The following is a 22,446-nucleotide window of genomic DNA, read 5'->3' as shown; positions in this document are numbered from 1 at the left end:
TATATATGTATATATATAGTTAGTTAGGAGAGGAAACAGTAAAATATATGAAGAAATAATGAGTTTTCCAAATTTACTGAAAACATTAATCCACAGACTCAGCTGGGTGGACACCAGACAGAACAAATACATAGGAAATCTCATTTGGACATAATTATGTTTTGAAAACTAAAGATAAAGAGAACATCTTTGCTTTTTTTTTTCTTAAAGATTTATTTTATTTATTTGAAAGGAAGAGTTACAGAGAAAGGCAGAGACAGAGAGAGGTCTTCAATCTGCTGGTTCACTCCCGAAATGTCCGCAATGACCAGGGCTGGGCTGAGCTGAAGCCAGGAGCCAGGAGCTTCTTCCAGGTCTCCTACATGGGGTTGCAGGGGCCCAATGACTTGAGCCATCTTCCACTGTTTTCACAGGCCATTAGCAGGGAGCCGGATTGGAAGTGGAGCAGCCAGGACTGGAACTGATGCCCAAATGGGATGCAAGTGCTGCAGATGGAGGCTTAGCCTTCTATCCACAGCATGGACCCCAAGAGAACATCTTAAGAGTAGCCAGATTACTATTCACACCTTGGCCTTTATACTACATGGTCTGTGTAAGTGATAATGGAATGAACCAAACCCTTCACCAACCAGGCAGTCAAACAAATGCTACTACAGGGATATGCTTGGCTCCCCACCCAGGGCATCATGACTTTAGACATCGTCCCATGCCAGCGGAGAGTAACTCGTTGCCCCATGTCAGCAGGAAGCAGCTCTAAAAGATAGATCATCATCCCTCCACCCCTCCTGGACTTCTGGGGCCAATGTAAAAACAGAAGAAGGAAACTAGAAGTCAGGTGACCAAATGGCCCAATCACAAGCGTCAGCTCCACCCCCATCCTAACAGGATTTGCTGCTCCCACTTCCTTACCTCTGCAAAGCTATATAAGACCTGTTTTCCCAGTACAGGCTGCTGTACTCTCATACACGGGAGGCAGCCACTCAGGTTTCTCCCACCTGACAATAAACCTTTTCCCTTACTCCGGTGTTTGGTGTGTTCTGTGATGACCTTTCACCAAATGCTTAGGATCCCAGTGGAAAACCGAAATGGAATTCCTACTCCTGGCTTTGGCCTGGCTCAGCACTAACTTTTGTAGCCATTTGGAGAATAAACCAACAAGTTGGTTTCTCTCTCTCTCTCTGTTGCTCTACCCTTTCCATAAAGAAATATTTAAAAAAAATCAGTTTCTGAATATATGAATGATTGTACCTCAGTTACCTATTAAATTGACAATACAATATTTTAAAAAAAGTAGCCAGAGAAAAATGGAAACAATGATACAACAACATACACAAAAGAAACAATAGGAGTTAATGGAATTATATCACTATGATTCTCATATTAGAAATGAAATGTTACAATATTAACTCAAGATAAACTGTGATAAGTTTAATATATATATATTGAATTTATTGTTTTCCTTTTAAAAAATCTTATTTAAGTTATACAAATTTCATGTATTTCATATATACAGATTTAGGCACATAGTGATACTTCCCACCCTACCATCCCTCCTGCCCACAATCCAACCCTCTTCCTCCTCTCTCCTATTCCCACTCTTAACTTTTACAAAGATCTATTTTCAGTTTACTTACTGATCATAGTTAACCCTATACTGAATAAAGATTCAACAAATAGTATAAAGAAAAAAAACACTGTTCCTCAACAGAAGAGACAGGATTCTAACAGTCATCGAATCTCAAAAAGTACATTTCACTCCATTACATTACATTTAGGTACTCTATTAATTACCCCAGATCAGGGAAAAATATATATTGAGTTTTCTAGAGCAAGCATAAAAAAGATATACCTAAAAACCAAAAAGAAAGTAAAATGAAATACATACATACAAAATTAGAAAAGAAAGAACAAAAGAGCAAAGAACATATGGGACAAAAGGAAGGCAAATGGGAAGATAGTAGGCTTGATTTACATTAGTTCACTAACATTTTATTATAACCAATTATATCACATGAAGTGTAACTAAATGTAAATGAACTAAACATACCAATTAAAAGACAGATTGTCAGGCTGGATTAAAAAAGCAAGACTCAACTATACGCTCTTTCAAACAGACACGTAGTAAATACATGTCAAAAATAGTTTTAAAAATATAACATGCAACGACTAAATACCAGAGAGCTGATATTAGACCAGGCACATTTCAGAACATGGCATTATATCAAAGATTTTTGAAACTGTACTCTGGTTTTTGTCAGGACAGATTAGCCCCATTCTTCCAGTCCTTGCTCCTACAACTAAGATACCTTAGATGTAACAACAACAAACAGGGAAATTCTGAAAGGTGGAAAGAGAAAGGCAGGGACCTCAGTATTTGATGAGCACAAGTCAATGAGTTCCTGGAGTTCTTCCGTTTATCTGTAAATGCTGGATGAGGCACTGGATAAACCTGCAACCTGGACCGACCAGTAAGTACAGATGGAAGAAAAGCCCTAAGAAAAACCAAATGACTATGAAGAGGAATCTTTAGAATAACACAAAAGCTTTTTGACAACACCCATCCTGTTTGAGCCAAATATCAAGAAAAATTCTGTTACTATTCTATAGGTTAGAAGGACTAAAGAATAAGCTGGCAATGAAAGTAGTCCTTCCCTTGCCCCCTCAGCAGAATTGAATGGAAAGAAAATTCCACTACCTACATGGCTTTAGAAAGTGGCACTCCAGCTCCTTTGCCAGGATGATGTCAGTGGGGTGAAACAAGGAATTGCATTTTTACTCTTATCTGGAGTAGCTGTCAGAATGTGGCAAGGATATCTATTCTCACCACTATTCTTCTTTACAATACTGGAACCCATGCTAACATGGCAAGCCAAGAAGACACAAAAGGTATTCATATTGGACACTAATAACAAATGTGACAACTAAAAAATTTAAAACATAATACCACTAACAATCACACCAAACAATAAAGAAGTATCAATATATAAACCTAGTAGAATTAAAACTTATACTATGAGAAGCAATGACTTGATCAGCCCTTGTCCTGACTGTTGAAGAACAGCTTACTATTTTATTCTTTATTTTATTCTTTTTAGTATTTTCTTTTTCTACTTAATACCATTGGTCGAACTCTTTACTTAACACAGAATTATTCTTAGGTATTTAAATCCAATTGAAAATTGATCCCTGTTAAAAATAAAAGTGGGAATAAGAGAGGGAGGAGATGTACAGCTCGGCACACGTTCCCTCGGACTTACCTCAAGGGTAAAACTAAAAACTTGCTGTGGGACTCCAAATCTCATTAAGTTGGCAGGTACCAATGCCATCTTACTAGTTAAAGTGATCAGTTTAAGTTCATAACTGATCATAAAGATAGGATTAAGTGTCAAAGGGATAACATAAATAAGACCAGTGTCTGCTAATAACAACAGACAGAATTAACAGAAATTAACGATAGAATTAAAAAGGAGAGAATAATCCAACATGGGAAGCAGGCCACACAGCAGACTCATAGAATAGCAAATGCCCTAAACAGAACTTTGGCCTCAGAATCAGCCCTTAAGGCATTCAGATCTGGCTAAAAAGCCCATGAGAGCATTTCAGCCATGGAAAGCCAAGTGACTGTGGCAAAAAAATGACCTACATGAAAGATCTCTGTGAGTGAGATCACAGTAGAAGGAAGGGGCCATCAAAGAAGGAGGAACTTTTCTCTGAAGGGAGGAGAGAACTTCCACTTTGATTATGACCTTGTCTAAATAATATCAGTTTGTGGACTCAAGAGGCTTCCATAGCCCTGGCAGCTCATGACAAGAGCCTCGGTGATTAATGACATCATAAATAAAAGTGTCAATTGTTAAACAACAGGAGTCACTGTGCTCTTGCTCCCCATGTAGGACCTCTGTCCTTAATGAGTTATACTGTGAGAATTAATGGTAAAACTTGTCTTCAAACAGTACTTTATACTTTGTGTGTCTGTGTGGGTGCAAATAGTTGAAATCTTTACTTAGCATAGAGTGGATCTTATATATATAAAGATAATTAAAAATAAATCTTAATGAAGAATGGGACGGGAGAGGGAGTAGGAGGTGGGATGCTTTGAGGATGGGAGGGTGGGTATGGGAGGAAGAACCGCTATAATCCAAAAGCTGTACTTATGAAATGTATAATTATTAAATAAAAGCTTTCTATAAATACATGTATGAATCTAGTAAGTCATGTATAGGAGTATATGATGAAAATTTGTAAATGCTGATAAAAGATCAAGCAACCCTAAAAAATGGAAAGACATGTCATATTTATGGATTAAGGCTCAACATGGGTGTTTCATTACATGAAGCTGAATTCAACCTCTAATTAACAAAATTGGTTATATAGTAAAAGAATAGTGTACATAGGGCTGACACTGTGGCATAGTAGGTTAAGCCTCAAGGCGTGGTGCCAACAACCCATATGGATGCTGGTTTGAGTCCCAGATACTCACTTCCAATCTAGCTCTTTGTTTATGGCCAGGGAGGGTAGCAGAAGATAGGCTAAGTGCTTGGGCTCCCGCACCCAGTGGAAGACCTGGAAGAAGCTCCTGGCTCCTGGCTTTGGATTGGACCAGCTCCATCCACTGCGGCCATTTGGGGAGTGAACTAGTGGATGGAAGACTTCTCTCTCTCTGGGGCCGGCGCTGTGACTCTGCAGGTTAATGCCCTGGCCTGAAGCGCTGGCATCCCATATGGGCACCGGTTTGAGACCCAGCTGTTCCACTTCCAACCCAGCTCTCTGCTATGCCTGGGAAAGCACTAGAAGATAGCCCAAGTCCCTGGGCCCCTGCACCCACATGAGAGACCCAGAAAAAGCTCCTGGCTTCAGATTGGGGATCGGCGCAGCTCCAGCCTTTGCAGCCGATTAGGGAGTGAACCAGAGGATGGAAGACCTCTCTCTCTCTTTCTCTCTCTCTGCCTTTCCTCTCTGTGTAACTCTGGCAAATAAATATGTGGGGAGCAACTGGGAGCAACTCGGACTAGACTAAGTTACTGGAATTAGGACTTATTCTGTGCATCTGCTCTCCCACAATATGGCGCTGGGAGAGGAGTAAAAACAGCTTCTACGCAGCTGCCTCTTGCCAACTTGAGTGATGACCTCCAGGAGCTGATCCTGCTCCTGATTGGAGGAGAGCAGCGTACTCGGCGTGTGGGCAGCCGAGTTAGGATTGGTGGAGGAGGACTATAAAGGAGGAGAGAGAGAACATGCACCAGGAACATCTAAGAGGAACATCTATCTGAAGGAACACCTGAGCAGCCCCTGAGAGAGCCGGCCGGTGGTGTGCCGCTCCCCCGCGGAAGTGGGGAAAGTGGCCAGGGGGAACCGCCCTTCCACGGAGGTGGAAGGGTCGGTAGCCAACCCGGGAAGAACCAGCAGCAAACCCGGGGAGGGCCGAGCAGACGAAAGAACAGCGCAGGGTCCTGTGTTGTTCCTCCACGAAGAGGGGGAGCGACAAAATAAATCTTTTTTTAAAAAAAAATAGACCTCTCTGTCTCTCCCTCTCTATATCTGTAACACTGCCATTCAAATAAATAAAGAACTGTTTAAAAAAAAATAGTCTACATGTAATATATGAAAGTACAGCTACATATTAAGAAATAAATAACTCATTGATAGATTGAAGAACTCTATAGTTACCTTAACAGCTGCATTACTTCAACGTACACAACAAAGACATTTGTTAAAATTTAATAACCTCCAGCCGGTGCCACGGTTCACTTGGCCAATCCTCTGCCTGCGGCACCGGCACCCCGGGTTCTAGTCCTGGTTGGGGTGCCGGATTCTGTCCCGGTTGCTCCTCTTCCAGTCCAGCTCTCTGCTGTGGCCCGGGAAGGCAGTGGAAAACGGCCCAAGTGCTTGGGTCCCTGCACCCGTGTGGGAGACCAGGAGGAAGCACCTGGCTCCTGGCTTCAGATCGGCACAGCATGCCGGCCGCAGCGTGCCAGCCGTGGTGGCCATTTGGGGGGTGAAATGGGTGAAAAGGAAGACCTTTCTCTCTGTCTCTCTCTCTCTCTCACTGTCTATCTCTGCCTGTCCAAAGAACAAAACAAAACAAAAAACAAAAAACAAAAAAACAAAAACTTAATAACTTCCTTGACTCCTTTGTTTTCTTATTTAGTAAGCTACTATAAACAGAAAAATATTTCCTTAACATGATTCAGAATGTACATTTCAGGCCAAAAGGACAAGACCATGCTTAAAACTTAAACAGGAGAGGCATTATTATTAAAAGGTGGCTCAAGATATGGGTATTCTGTATTTAAATTTTAAGAAAGTATTAGTAGAGCATGGGAAAAAAAATCAGTGTATTACTTACAAATTTCCTAAGAGGAAAATTTTCTTGGATAGGGAATTCATTCTAAAGCCAAATACAGACTCAAAAAGAAAATCTTAGCCTTTTTAAGCACTGATGTCCCTAGATTAAGGTTACATATACCTACAGATAAATTTAATTCTTTATTATCAGACTTCTCAATTGGTTCTTCTCCTTTTTTAGTGCGAGGTCCATAGGTTTCTTCCAAAGTAGAAACAAGCTATGAAAAAAAGCAAAGCAAATTAAATACTTTCATATTTTAAAATTATATTAAATAGAAAATATATTTAATCAATTATTCCAGGACATTTTTAGCATTGAGTTACTTCTACCTATGCCATATACTTAAATTTTCCACATTTCACCTCATTTTCTACCATTATAAAGAAGCCATGAGCAATAATCCTTGACCCTGCTCCCTAACAACCAGGAGATGCTTCATGAATCAACCATTTCTGGGTTGTCAGGTACCTAAAAAGGAACCCCCATGAATATCTGATGCATTAAATAGTATTCTCCTCATAGTCTAACTGCCTTGATTCTCCTCTTGAGAGTAGGAAAAACAGAAATATGAAGACTTGAAGGCAATACATTTTTTAATATTTATTTACTTATTTGAAAGGCAGAGTTAGAGCAGGCAGAGAGAGCAAGAGAGGTCTTCCATTTGCTGGTTCACTCCCCAGATGGCCGCAATGGCCAGAGCTGGGCCGATCTGAAGCTAGGAACCAGGAGCTTCTTCCAGGTTTCCCACGCAGGTGCAGGGGCCCAAGAACTTGAGCCATCTCTGATGCTCTCCCAGGCCATAGCAGAGAGCTGGATCAGAAGTGAGGCAGCCAGGACTCAAACCAGTGCCCATTTGGGATGCCAGCACTGCAGGTAGCAACTTTACCCACTATGCCACAGTGTTAGCCCCAAAGGCAATACATTTGAAAAGGAGTTCTCTGAGCTTACTCCTCACACTTTGAATAAACTTGAGTTTTGAAAAACTGAAAAACTATATTCATTTTTATGTTTTTGTATTTCTTCATTGTTCTCATTTTATATTTAGTAGATTTACATTCACCTCTGGATTACTGCGAAAAACGAAGTTAGAGAAAGGGAATCTTCTCAATACTAAGACCTAATGTTTCTGAAGTGCACTAATAGTTAACAAAACATGCATGAAATCTAGAAAGGTTTACCTTTATCAAGTTCTGCTTGCAAGGTTGGCCTTAGCCTGGCATCTGAGAAGCTAGGCTATAGGAGGGTTCCCACCACTCACTGATAGCAGTAAATAACAGTCCCTACAGTGTTTGTACAATGTGGTTCATGCTGAACACCTGCTTTCCTTGTGTGAGTCTGGAACTTTGGTTCATGTTAGGCAGAGGATACCTAGATAATCTCCAATAAAACCTTGAACACTGAGTTTCTAATAAGTTTTCCTAGTAGACATTTCTCTTGTTATCACAACTTATTTCAGGCATGTGTGAAATCAGGCATGTGTGATTCCCAAGAGAACAGACTCTTACAAGCTTGGACCAGGTTTCCTCCAGCTCTTTCACATGCCAACCGTAATAAATCCCAGCCATCAGTATAACTATATGTTGAGTCCTGTGCATTCCACCAGAAAACCACTAATTCTTGTGGGTGGCCAGAGATCCCACAGTATAGGGACCAGCAAGTGCCTTACCATCTCCAGATGTTTGGTAACTGCCTTGATCTTTTCATCATTCATTATGAACTCCCTGGTCTTACTTGATGGAACAGGCAAAGAATATTGTGCAAGGGATTCATTTGTTGGTGGATCAGATCTTAAGACCATTGGTTCAATTTTGTTATGTACTAATTTTTCACTAGGTTTTTCTTTTGGTTGATGTGGTGAAGGTGAATCAAGCTGTCGTTTCTTATTAGTTACTTCTGAAGCATTTGGCAATGTGTCATTATTAGTGGCCAATTGATTCTTTGATGGCTTCATTTTATTTATGACTTAGCTTCCAAATTATAGATGGATGGAAAAAGTAATTCCTCCCTGTGGAAAAAAAAATTAGAGATTCACAACATTTAATCAACAAAAATCGTTGTTCTAATTAAATTCATGTACTGTACTTGTTTTTATTGTCCAATGTTTTAGCAGCTACAATTATACATTGGCTCTTCTGAGTTATAATTGCTTAAAGAAAAATAGAATACAGTTCTTGGAGCATCTAATTTACATCAGGATGTTATTTAAACCTAAGTTTAACAGCCAATATAGTACGTACCATTATCTTTAAGCTATGTCCTTCATATACATCATTATTCCCATCTTACATGTAAGTAAACTGAATTCAGAGAAGTTAGTGCCCTTCAACAGACACACAATAAGTTAGAAAGTCAAAATTTCAACACATGCCTACTTGGTTATAAATTTTGCTTCTTTAATACACCATCTGCTGTCATATGAAAAAATATTTTAATCTATGGACTGACAGAATTTCATATAACTGGGAGAAGAATACATGAAGATGTCAGATTTTAAATGTTGGAAGCATGAAGATGATGAATCTCAAAATTAACTCTGGAGAAATTACAAAGTGGGGAAAAAGTAAGAAAACCTAAGAACCCTCTAACTGGGTTCAATTTGTGTATCCGGAATTTAAGATAGGGATTTGGGAAAGGAAGAAGGCAGGGCCTATACTGAGAGAATATATTTAGGAAAACTATTAAATTTTGTGCTTCCTTTACCCCATTGTTGAGCTAACAACAATGCCCTTAATACACATCATTATTTCTACAGGAGCAGTTGCCTTGGCACAAGACACTAACAGTATATTATGAAGGCAGCAACAAAGTTATGCAGGGATAAGAAGTAAAAACTAGGTATATCCTAGACTCTCAATCCTCTATTTCTTTTTCTCCTTCTAAAGCTGATTGAGACTCAGGACAATGCCTCTTCCCCAAGAGTTTAAAAGTATATACCTGGGTAAAGCCACCGCCTGCAGTGCCAACACCCCATATGGGTGCTGGTTCAAGGCCTGGATGCTCCAATTCCCACCCAGCTCCCTGCTAATGTGCCTGGGAAAGCAACAGAAGATGGCCCAAGTGCTTGGGCCCCTGTACCCACATGGCAGGCCAGGAAGAAGCTCTGGGCTTTGGATGGGCCCACCTCCAGCTGTTGTAGCCATTAGGGGAGTGAACCAACAGAAGGAAGACTTCTCTCTCTGCCTCTGTAACTCTGCCTTTCAAATAAATAAATAAATCATATATATACACACACACACACACATATGCCTAGACATGGAAATTGTTGGGTAAAGTGGAGAAACTTATAATAATATCAGTTATTTGCTATCATTGTTGTGCATTAAACTATGTCCCCTAAAAAGGTATGTTCATGCCCTAACTCCCCAGCACCTGTGATTGAACTTTATTTGGCAATATGACCTTTGCAGATATGATCAAGTTAAAATGAGATCAAGAAGCCGGCATTATGGCGCAGTGGGTTAAAGCCCTGGCCTGAAGCATCCCATATGGGTGCTGGTTCGAGTCCCAGCTGCTCCTCTTCCGATCCAGCTCTCTGCTATGGCCTGGGATAGCAGTAGAAGATGGCCCAAGTCCTTGGGCCCTTGCATCCACATGGGAGACCCAGAAGAAACTCCTGGCTCCTGGCTTTGGATTAGCGAAAACTCCGGCCATTGCAGTTATCTAGGGAATGAACCAGTGGATGGAAGACCTCTCTCTGTCTCTACCTCTCTCTGTATCTCTGTCTTTCAAATAAATAAATTTTTTTTAAAAAATATCAACTAGATTAGGTGTGTCCTAAACCCAATGACTGGTGTCACTATAAGAAGGACATGCAGCATCAAAGCCAGACTGGAGTGATACAGTTACAAGCCCAGGAATATCAAGGATTGCTAAGATGTGCCAGAAAGCTTAGGCTTCAGGCAGGCCATGGTTATGTTGATACCTTGATTTCACAATCCAGCTAATAAGAGAACAACTGCTACTGTTTTAAGCCACACTGTGGTGCTCTGTCACAGCAGCTCTAATATCTTAGTCTATTTAGGCTTCCATACAAAATACCATAAACTGGGTAACTTAATAAATATTTATTTCTCACAGTGCTGTAGGCTGGGAAATCCTACATCAAGGTATCCAAAGATTAAAGAAATTATGGAACATATATGTACTATGGAATACTACTCAGTGAATAAAAATAAAATAAAATCCTGTCTTTTGCAACAAAATGGATGCAACTAGAAACCATTATACTTAGTTAAATAAGCCAGTCCCAAAAAGACAGATACCACATGTTTTCCCTCATCTGTGGTAACTACTAGATTCGATGATTGTTTAACATCTTTTCTCTACTGTTGAGGAACAGTGCTTTTTTTCTTCATCCTATTCGTTGAATTCTTTATTTAGTTTAGGGGTACTCTTATGAGTAAAAAGTACACTGAAAGTAGATCTTTGTAAAAATTAAGAATGGGAATAGAAGAGGGAGGAGGAAGAAGGGTGGGCGCATAGATAGGAGGGAGGATAAGGTGAGAGGCATCACGATGTTCCTAACTCTATATATATGAAATACCCGAAATTTGTATACCTTAAATAAAATTTTTAAAAAAAGGCAAAATAACCAATCCAAATAAAAAAAAAAAGGTATCCAAAGATTCGGTATCTGATAAAAGTCCAAACACTGAATAAATGGTGCCTTTTTCCTCTGTCCTCCCAGGGTGGAACAAGCAAGGGTGCTTTGTTTGGGCCTCTTTTATAAAATAATTAGTCTCATTTGTGAGTCTGCTGACCTTATGATCTAATCGCCCCCTGCCCCAAAGACCTCACCTTCTGATAACCATCATCTTAGGTACCTATGAATTTGGAGAAGGCAGAGAGAGGGACACAAACACTGGAACACAGAAAGCAACTACCACCTAGCAAACAAATACATCCAAACACTTAACTTGAACTTCCTGGGAAGGACAGAGATTAGAGACAATCTTTTGATCATTTTCGGATTGGTTTCCAGAGTAGTTAATGCCAAAGGGCATAAAAGCTCACAGATCAATAGGACAACACCTGAAAGATACAGCTCATGAACAAAGAAACACAACAATATGTATCAGTTGCAGAATCATTAGAATAGAAGGACTTAAAATACATAAACAGAGAGAATCTTATATATTCTTTTAAAAAAAACATTGATTTATTTATTTGAAAGTCAGACTTAGCAAGAGGAACAGAGAGAGTGAGATCTTCCATTCCCTGGTTCACTCTGCAAATGGCACAGTAGCAGGGGCTGGGCCAGGCAGAAGCCAGGAGCCTGCAACTCCATCTGGCCAAGTACATGGGCCGTTATCCACTGCTTTCCCAGGCGCATTAGCAGAGAGCTAGATCAGAAGCAGAGCAGCAGGGGACTCAAACTAGTGCTCCGATATGGTATAGTGGCAACACAAGGAGCAGCATAGCCCAGTGTGTCACAATATCAGCCCCAGAACATTAGTAAAAAACAAATATCAGAGGTTTTTTTTAAAAAAGACCCAAGTAGGGCCGGCGCCATGGCTCACTAGGCTAATCCTCTGCCTTGTGGCACCGGCACACCAGGTTCTAGTCCCGGTCAGGGCGCCGGATTCTGTCCCGGTTGCCCCTCTTCCAGGCCAGCTCTCTGCTGTGGCCAGGGAGTGCAGTGGAGGATGGCCCAAGTGCTTGGGCCCTGCACCCCATGGGAGACCAGGAGAAGCACCTGGCTCCTGCCATTGGATCAGCGCAGTGCGCTGGCCGCAGCGGCGCCATTGGAGGGTGAACCAGCGGCAAAGGAAGACCTTTCTCTCTGTCTCTCTGTCCACTCTGCCTGTCAAAAAAAAAAAAAAAAAAAAAGACCCAAGTAGAAACATTAGGAATGACAAAAATAGATTAAATAAAACAACTGATCACAGAATAACAATGAAGAAGAAGTTAGAAAATGGAAAATCAGATTGAGATGTTCTATCAGAAATCATCAAAAAGGATAAAAGAAGAGATTAAAAATAGATAATGAGAAATTAAAACACTAAAAGACATGCAGAAGAATTAACCAAATGCCAATAGCCAGATAACAGGAGAGCCAGAGGAAAAGAAAAACAAAATGGGAAGGAGGAAATATATAAAGAAATCATAAAGATAAATGTCTCAAAATTAAATGTGGAATCCACAGATCAAAAGTGCTCACAAAATACCAAAAAGGAAACAAAATAGTTAAAGACATTTCAAAGCGAGAACCTCAGATAAATATCTCAAAACTTTCAGAAAGAGCCTATCACCTACAAAACAGGAAAAATTGAATTGACAACAGCTCTTAATATAATTTCTCCTCAACGTATTGTATACTTTCTGTAAACTGCACTCTTTGAGGGCTGAAGAATAAAAATTAATGAAAAGATTGACATCATTTATCATATTCTTGAACATGAATAAGGTGAAATGAATGTTGACAGTGTCAAGTATTAAAACATATTTGAATATAATTAGCAATTCTACATTGCTAGTTAATATAGGCTAGCATCTGTTGATAATATGATAAGAATGATTTGATTTTTAGAAAAATAGCCTTTAGTGTTGAGAAGATCAGCCAATAACATCATTTTTTCATCTGAAAGGCAGAGACACAGAGAGAGATCTATCTACTGGTTCACAACCCAGTCGCCTTCAACAGGCTGGGGTTGAGTCAGGCCAAAACCAGGAGTTTTAGAACTCATCCTAGATCTCCCCCCAGAGTGGCAGGGACCCAAGAACTTGGGCCATTACCTGTTGGCCCCAGGGCGTGCATTAGGAGAAAGTTGGAATCAGAAGCAGAGGTAGAACTCAAACCAGGGACTCCAAGCGTATCAAGCAGCATCACAACTGCTGTAACAAACTCACCCCCAATAAATTTCAAGTCTAATAATAGAAATTTTTTATTTGGCAGAAAAGATGGCAAAAATTAATTTATGCAAAACACAATCATCAACATCAAGTAATTTAACAGACTATTTTAGGGGATAAAATAAAAAATGAAATAAAAAATTATATTTATTATAAATAAAATATTAAGTAAGGTTTTTAAAAGTTATTCCTCAATTATTTTGGTTCCAATTCCTTATATGAGTCATAGAAAGCAGATAAAATTATTGCTATAATTATGGATTTTCAAAATGCAATGGAAAGCAGATAATAGATATAATTGTAGATTTTGGAATTACAAATATTCCTATTTTTGCACATTTAATAGGATTTTAATCAATAGAAAATATTGCTGGAAAATAATCATACATATGTTTTGAGATTTACAAAAAATTAAAATTGTGGCCAATACTGTGATCCACTGGGTTAAGCCATTGCTTGCAACACTGGCATTTCATATCAGGGTGACAGTTTAAGTCCAGTTGTTCCACTTACAATCTAGCTCCCTGTTAATGAGTCTGGTAAAACAGCAGAAGATGGCCCAAGTGCTTGGGTCCCTGTCACTCATAAAGGAGACAAGGATGGGATTCCAGGATCCTGGCTTTGGCCTCCCACAGACCTGGCTGTTGTGGCAATTTGGGGAGTGAACTAGAGAATGGAAGATTCTCTCTCTCTTTCTCTCTCTCCCTCTGTCACTCTACCTTTCAAATAAATAAACAAATCTTTATTTTAAAAAGGAAATTTAAGGCCGGCGCCATGGCTCACTAGGCTAATGCTCCGCCTTGCGGTGCTGGCACACCGTGTTCTAGTCCCGGTCGGGGCGCCGGATTCTGTCCTGGTTGTCCCTCTTCCAGGCCAGCTCTCTGCTGTGGCCAGGGAGTGCAGTGGAGGATGGCCCAAGTGCTTGGGCCCTGCACCCCATGGGAGACCAGGAGAAGCACCTGGCTCCTGCCATCGGATCAGTGCGGAGCGTCGGCCGCGGCGGCCATTGGAGGGTGAACCAACGGCAAAGGAAGACCTTTCTCTCTGTCTCTCTCTCTCACTGTCCACTCTGCCTGTCAAAAAAAAAAAAATTAAAAAAATTTTTTTTTAAAAAAAAAGGAAATTTAAAGAAAGATATGTAGGCAGGGATTCAGGCCTCTAATATGGATTTTTTCTTTTTTTTTACAGGCAGAGTTAGACAGTGACAGAGAGAGAGACAGAGAAAGGTCTTCCTTCCATTGGTTCAGCCCCCAAATGGCTACTATGGCCGGTGTGCTGCACCAATCTGAAGCCAGAAGCCAGGTGCTTCCTCCTGGTCTCCCATGCGGGTGCAGGGCCCAAGCACTTGGGCCATCCTCCACTGCCTTCCCGGGCCCCAGCAGAGAGCTGGACTGGAACAGGAGCAACCAGGACAGAATCTGGTGCCATAACTGGGACTAGAACCTGGGGTGCCAGCGCCACAGGTGGAGGATTAGCCTCTAATATGTCTTGGAAAAACAGTGTAAGCATTATGGAGTACTACTCAGCTGTAAAAAAAAAAAAAATGGAAACCATGACTTTTGCAACAAAATGAATGGAACTGGAAACCATCACATTTAGTGAAATAATCCAGTCCCAAAAAGACAGACATTATATGTTTTCCCTGATCTGGGGTAACTAATAGAGTACCTAAAATATAATGTAATGGAGTGACATGTACATTTTGAGATCCGATGGCTGTTTACAGCCCTTGTCTCTTCTGTTGAGGAACAGTGATTTTTTTCTTCATACTATTCTTTAAATTCTTTACTTAGTGTAGGGTTCACCTTATGATCATTAAGTAAACTGAAAGTAGATCTTTGTAAAAATGAAGAGTGGGAACAGGAGGAGGAGGAGGAAGAAGGGTGGGAGCAGGCAGGAGGGAGGATATGGTGGGAAGGATCACTATGTTCCTCAATTTGTATAACTTAAAACACAAAATTAAAAAAAGAAAAACTGTATATTTTGAGAATGTTGACATTTTACAGCTTTGTAAACATTCTGAAAATTTTTATTACATCTAAGAACTAGACAACTGTTTTATTATTTCAACAAAACACTACAGTTAGTTGAAAACAGCTCCGGGGCCAGTGCTGTGGTGTAACAGTTAAAGCTGCCGCCTGCAGGACTGGTATCCCTTATGGGCGCCGGTTTGAGTCTCGGTTACTCCACTTCCTATCCGTCTCTGCTATGGCCTGGGAAACAATAGAAGATGGCCCAAGTCCTTGGGACCCTGCACCCACGTGGGAGACTTTGGAAGAAGCTCCTGGCTCCTGGTTTGGATCAGCGCAACTCTGGCTGTTGTGGTCAACTAGGGAGTGAACCAGCAGATGGAAGACCTCTCTCTCTGCCTCTGCCTCTGCCTCTGCCTCTTCCTCTCTGTAACTCTGCCTTTCAAATAAATAAATAAATCTTTAAAACAAAAAAACAGTTGCCAAAAATAATCTTTAATTGGTTGGTAGCCAAATATGAGTTAGGAAAGATACATTGATGCCAGTATCACTAAAAGTTCATTTGAAGAAAGAAGACAATGTTCTTTGGAAACTGTTGAAAACAATAAATATATACAGTATAGAACTTAAGCCAGAAGCCCCTATTGAGAGCATCTGGGGAGTCAATCAGCAAATGGAAGATCTCTCTCTCTCTCTCTCTCTCTCTCTGCCTTTCAAATAAATATAAACTTTTCCAAAAATCCATTTTAAATTTTTTTACTCTAACTGTGGCTTAACTCTTTATTTTAAAAATAGAATTGTATGGCTTTACAAAGAACAGCTTTTTCTTTTTTTCTTTTCTTTTAAGATTTACTTATTTATTTGAAAGGCAGAGTCAGGGAGAAAGACAGCGAGATATCTTCCATCCGCTGACTCAATCCCCAAATGGCCACACTGGCTAGAGCTGGGCTGATGGGAAGCAAGGAGTCAGGAGCTTCTTCCAGGTCTCCCACATGGGTGCAGGGGCCCAAGCACTTGGGCCATCCTCTGCTGCTTTCCCAGGTGAATTAGCAGGGAGCTGAATTGGAAATGGAGCAGCCGGGACTTGAATTAGCGCCCATATGGGATGCTAGTGCCACAGGCACTAGCTTTACCCACTATGCCACAGCACAGGCCCCAGAACAGCTTCTTCTTTTTCACACTTTATTTGAGAAACAGCAAGAGAGAGAGGAGAAAGAAAGAGAGAGACAGAGACAGAGAGCAAGGGAGCATTCCCACCCAATGGTTTACTCCACAAATTGCAAGCAACACCAGAGGTGATTGAGGGCTGAGGCAGAGAGCTGGGGACTCAAATACATGAATCATCACACTGACTCCCAGGATCTATGCTGGTGGGAAACTGGAATCAGGAACAGGAGCTGGGAATTAAACAGAGGTACTTCAATGTGGGATGCAGGTGTCTTAACCACTAGGCCAAGTGTCCATTCCCTGTGAGTTAATGCTTTAAGCAAAATTAATGTTATAACAAAAATGATGCAGAAACAAAAATTCAATTTACAATTGAAAAGCATCAGAATTTTGAAGAAATTTTATTAGCAACGAAATTTCACATAAAGCATTAAGTCTGAGAGGAAGACGAGCCAACAGGACTCAAGAGTGGGCAGTGAGGCAGAAGGTCGATCAAGAAGGGATACATTGAAAGCAAGGAGAAGAAAATATTAGACCCAGTGATGAATTGTCTCAAAACCAGGTTAGCTAAAACAAGGACTAAGAATTGACCACTGGATTTAGCAATGTGAAGGCAGGTGATTTGTGAAAGATAAAGCAACACATTTCAATACATTGTTAGAGGTGAATGCCTAATTTACTTAAATTCAAAAAAGAACTGTCAGAGAAGAAACAATGCATATGATCGTCCTGGAGAAATTCTGGTAAGAAAACAGTACAAAATAATTTATTACTAGAGGGAGGAAATATGATCAAGAGGAAGATTCTTTTGTTCTTTTTATGAGACCAGTAACAAATCCCTACGCTGTTATGGGTCAAACCAATTGTGTCCTTCCCAAAAAAGTTCAAGTCCTGACAACAGAAATAGTGTGACCTTACATGGAAACAGAGTCTTTGCAGATTTAGTCGGGTTAAGATGAGTTCAAACTGGATTAGAGTGGGCCCCAACCCAATGACTGGTGAAGAAAAAACCACACACAAAGGAAAGGAAAGAATGCCATGTGTAGACAAAGGCAGAGATAGGAGCACTGAGTCTACAAAGGACACTAAGGATTGACGACAATCACCAAAAGCTAACAGAATGAGCACAGAACACACTCTCCCTAAGGGACCCCACTAGGAACCAACCCTACCAGCATCTTGATCTTGGACTTCTGGCCTCCAGAACAGAGGGGGAGACAAATGTCTTGGAAGCCACCAAGTTCACCTTACTTTGTTATCCACAGCCATAGGAAACTAACACACACGCTGATGGAAAGCCGAATGTACAACTGGTAGGAAAGGAATGGTGGCATATTACGCTTGAGCAAACACCAAGAAAGAGATGTTAATACAAGTGGACTAACTCGCTTCAAGATGGGGAGTGGGAGGGACCAGCACTTCCCTATAGTGGGTTTAACCCCTGGCCTGCAGTGCTGGTGTCCCATTTGGACGCTGGTTCTAGTCCCAGCTGCTCCACTTCCCATCCAGCTCTCTGCTATGGGAAAGCAGTGGAAGATGGCCCAAGTCCTTGGGGCCCTGCACCTACGTGGGAGACCCGGAGTGAGCTCCTGGCTCCTGGCTTTGGATCAGCTCAGCTCTGGCTGTTGTGGCCATTTGGGGAGTGAAGCAGTGGATGGAAGATCTCTGTCTCTACCTCTCTATGTAACTGTCTTTGAAATAAATAAAAATAAATCTTAAAAAAAAATAGATGGGTACAGGGAAAGTTTATGGTAGTAGGCAAGAGACCTGGGCTACTACTTCAAGGAGACAGTGAGAAAAGGATGTAACAGTCACTTGGTGGGCAAGAAGGGTGGGGGGGAAGAGATCCAATGTGCCCCCTGAAATTCACAAAATTTATCCCACGCAGCGACTACTTGCGTTCACAAGCCACGTTTTGAAGGTTTTCCACCTTTGCTTCGTTTAACCCTCCTGGCGATCCCAAGAGGTAACCATCGCACCACCCTTGATCTACCCGAGCATCCGTCCCTATCCGCCACGACGACGCCCCCACGTTTGGGGGTCTTTCCTCTTCCCGGGTAAATAACCTGCTATTCCTTTCCAACAGCAGCAGGGCTGGCGGGGTGTGTCGGGAAAAAAGCGATTTGCCCGCCACCGCCGCTGCCAAGCAGGCACACCAGCCTCACTACGGCTGCGGAGTCACACAGCCGCACCGGGAACAGGGACACGGACGCCGGGACACTTTAGCCCGAGGAGGCGACACCACCCCACGCCGCAGAGGAGACCCCGCCCGCGGAGCCCCGCCTCGCAGTCTACCTGCGGAGGCTGCCGGGAGTCCTGAACGAGGGCCGCTCGCCTCAGAGGGCGGCAACTGGCCGCCTCCTCGGCTTCCGGCGACACTTCGGAACGCAGCCCCGCCCTTTCACACGCTGACGTAGGCGCAGGAAGGGCCCCGCCCCTGCGCCGCGGGCGCAGCCAGGAGCGCAGGGCCCCGCCCCCGCACCGCCCTGGACGCACGACGCCGACGTCGGCACCGCCCGGCGCCATGACGCACGCCGCAGACGCCGACCGCGCATGCGCGAGCCGCCACGGAAGACGTGGGAAATCTTGACAACCGTGTGTGGCGCGTGGATGGATGCCGCGCGCTCGTTTTTCACTTTCTGCGCCGTGTAGTTCGAGGACGCATCGGGACACCAATTTATTCAGGAAAATTTAAAATAAGATGGGCACTGCTTTTATGTGCAGTTTTTGAAGATGGAATTTTTTAGATAGCCTGATCTCAAAGAATGAATTTTGTCTTTAAAAACACCCTCCAAAATTAAAGTTTGCCAAAGTAAAATGTTTTCATAGTTTAACACATGAACTTGTTAAAATTTAATTTTTATACATACCATGTTTAACAGTTGCCTCACCAGATTGAAATTTTAACAATAAGCTCTCAGGAGCTGGTGCAAGTAACACCAGCACGCCACTGTAGTTGCCATTGAGGTTGCTGGAAAGGGACAGGAAGATGTCCCCCAGAATGCCAGGGATGTTTTGTTTCCTGTTAGGACTTTCTGGGTGTTAAAATTCCTGGAGCCAGCATTGTGACACAGCAGGTAAAGCTGCTCTCTGCAGCGCGGGCATCCCATATGAGGTCTGGTTACCATCCCGGCAGCTCCACTTCCGATCCAGCTCCCTGCCAATGGCCTGGGAAAGCGCAGAAGATGGCCCAAGTGCTTGGGGCCTGCAGCCACCTGGGAGACCTGGAAGAAGCTCCTGGCTCCTGGCTTTGGCCTGGCCCAGACCTGGCCGTTGTGACCATGTGGGGCGTGAACCAGCAGATGGAAGACCTCACTCTGTTCCCCTACCCCACCCCATAACTCTTCCTTTCAAATAATTAAAGTAAATCTTTAAAAAACATTCCTGAATTTTACAATTAACCATTTGTGTGTCTCTCAGTTTGTATGTTTTCTGTCATTAAGAAAGTGTATTCATAAAGTGATGAAACTAATTAAAGCATCTATCATGTTTTTTAAAGCTAGAGAGAAGACTTCAGGTATTTTTTTTAGCAAAGAATTGAACTGCCTCAGATAGTCAATAAATAATGCTTAGATCTGATGTAATGACAAACAACAAAGCTGATGAGGATGTGGGGATAAAGGTACCCTAATCCACTGTTGGTGGGAATGTAAACTGGTAAAGCCAGTTTTATTTCTTTGAAAAGCAAAGTGACATAAGGAGAGGAAGGTAGTATGGAGATGCCTCAAAAATCTGAATACAGACCTACAATATGACCCAGCCCTCCCACTCCTGGGAATTTACCCAAGGGAAATGAAATCAGTAAATACTATTTGTTGAACTCTTTACTTAATATAGAGTTAATCGTGTGTATAAAGTCAGTTGAGGATGGATCTCAGTAAAAAGAGTGGGAATAAGAGAGGGAGGAGGAAGTTTGTAACAGTAAAGCTGTACAGTTCTGCATGCATCCCTACAGACTTACTTTTTTTTTTTTTTTAACAGGCAGAGTGGACAGTGAGAGAGAGAGACAGAGAGAAAGGTCTTCCTTTGCCATTGGTTCACCCTCCAATGGCCGCCACGGCCGAGCATCACACTGATCTGAAGGCAGGAGCCAGGTGCTTCTCCTGGTCTCCCATGGGGTGCAGGGCCCAAGCACTTGGGCCATCCTCCACTGCATTCCCGGGCCACAGCAGAGAGCTGGCCTGGAAGAGGAGCAACTGGGACAGAATCCGGCGCCCCGACCGGGACTAGAACTCGGGGTGCCGGCACCGCTAGGCAGAGGATTAGCCTAATGAGCCGCGGTGCCGGCCCCCTACAGACTTACTCCTAAGGGTACAATTTTAAAATTTGCTATGGGACCCCAAATCCCATTAAGCTGGGTGGTAAAAATGCCATCTTAAGTGTTAAAGTGATCATATTAAATGTTAAAGTGAACATATAGATGAGTTGTATTATGAGAGTTAACTATAAAACTTTTCAAACAGTTTTGTGTGTGTGTGCGAATTGTTGAAATCTTTGCTTAGTATAGATTTGGTCTTCCATGTACCAAGTTAATTGGAAATGAATCTTAATGGAGAATGGGACTGGGAAAGGAAGAAGGGAGGAAGAGGAGGGGTGGGAGAGTGGGGGGGGAGGGGGTATGATGGGAAGAATAACTATATTCCTACAGTTGTACTTATTAAATTTGTATTCCTTTAAAAATTAATTAAAAATCAATTTTTAAAAGAATTGGAGTAATGAGAAATAGAAGTTTATTTTATGTCAAGTTGCAAAGGTGTGTTTGTCATTAGGGCTGTTTGGGAAAACATTGCTCGTTCTCGTTTGTTGAACCCTTGTAGTTGGATGGGGCTGTAGGATTAGTTCTGGTAGTTGACTTGTGAACTAAAGTGATAAGTCACTACAGGATGAGCATTTCATTGCTAGTGTGATCACCATTTCTTCCGGATAGTGAGTGGGCTTGTGTGAGAAGGTGGCTGTTCCATTAGCCTTGGTCTTTGGATAATTACAGTATACAGATTCTACCTCTCCTTGTCTTGAAATCGGTATGTAGCACGAATGAGCATAAACTGGTCTTCATAGACAACAACAGAAAGTTGAATTACTAATTTCATAATTTGCTAAAACTATTATGAATGAAAGGGCAGAAAAGCTAGAACTAGAAAATCCGGGGTCAGAGTTGTGGAACATTGAGTTAAGCCAACGCCTACAGTGCTTGCATCACATATGATCGCAAGTTCCAGCCGCTCCACTTCCTATCCAGCTGCCTGCTAATATGCCTGGGAAAGCAGTGGAAGATGACCCGAGTCCTTGTTTTCCTGCTACACAGGAGAGACCAGATGGAGTTTCAGGCTCCTGAGTGTGGCCTAACCCAGCCCTTGGCAGTTGAGACCATTTGGAGAGTAATGATGAATGATCTCTTTCTATCTCTCATTCTCTTTCTGTAACTCTGCCTTCCAAATAAATAAATATTTAAAAATAAAGAAAATCAGGAAAGTGTTAAATGATAGGGACTACTGGACTTTATAGATTGGACATAGCAGATTTTCATATTTTCTAGAACCCTGAAAATTGATTATGTCTAGTTATTTCTGATGTTGCTAGTAAAATCCAAATGATCATTTTGTTAAGTTACCATATATTAACCAAACTTCTAGTCAAAAATCAATCATCCATACCTGTGACTTTTTAACATGGCTGAGAACCAAATAAAAGTATCATGCTGACGAAGTGAAATTGAAGAAATCTAAAAGATGAAGGGCCAGTGCTGTGGCCTCGTGGGTAATGCCACTGCCTGTAGTGCCGGCATCCCATATGGGCACCGGTTTGAGACTCGGCTGCTCCACTTCCAATCCAGCTCTCTGCTATGGCCTGGGAAAGCAGTAGAAGATGGCCCAAGTCCTTGGGCCCCTGCACCTGTGCAGGAGACCCGGAAGAAGCTCCTGGCTCCTGTCTTCATATTGGTGCATTTCTGGCCATTGCAGCCAATTGAACAGTGAACCAGTGGATGGAAGACCTCTTTCTCTCTCTCTGCCTCTCCCCTCTTGGTGTAACTCTGACTTTCAAATAAATAAATAAATCTTTAAAAAAAAAAAAGAAATCTAAAAGCTGAATAATTTCAAACACATATTGTCT

At 41.9% G+C, this 22,446-nt stretch overlaps 1 protein-coding gene across 4 annotated transcripts in view; it reads right to left on the bottom strand.

Moving 5' to 3' along the window:
- The window catches only part of LOC103350869 (coiled-coil domain-containing protein 7), an 81,099-nt gene extending 62,346 nt beyond the window's left edge, over window positions 1-18,753 (bottom strand). For all 4 annotated transcript variants that reach the window (XM_070056097.1, XM_070056095.1, XM_070056096.1 and 1 more), the window contains exons 1-3: window positions 18,631-18,753; window positions 8,013-8,351; window positions 6,471-6,563 (exon numbers count right to left, since the gene is read on the bottom strand). In XM_070056097.1, the coding sequence (XP_069912198.1) occupies window positions 6,471-6,563; window positions 8,013-8,297 (378 nt within the window). In that variant the 5' untranslated portion in view covers window positions 8,298-8,351; window positions 18,631-18,753. The remainder of the gene's footprint in view (window positions 1-6,470; window positions 6,564-8,012; window positions 8,352-18,630) is intronic.
- Between the last annotated feature and the right edge of the window lie 3,693 nt (window positions 18,754-22,446).

Source organism: Oryctolagus cuniculus, chromosome 13, assembly GCF_964237555.1.
Source record: "Oryctolagus cuniculus chromosome 13, mOryCun1.1, whole genome shotgun sequence".
NCBI lineage: Eukaryota > Metazoa > Chordata > Mammalia > Lagomorpha > Leporidae > Oryctolagus > Oryctolagus cuniculus.
This window is presented reverse-complemented; position numbering and strand designations above follow the sequence as displayed.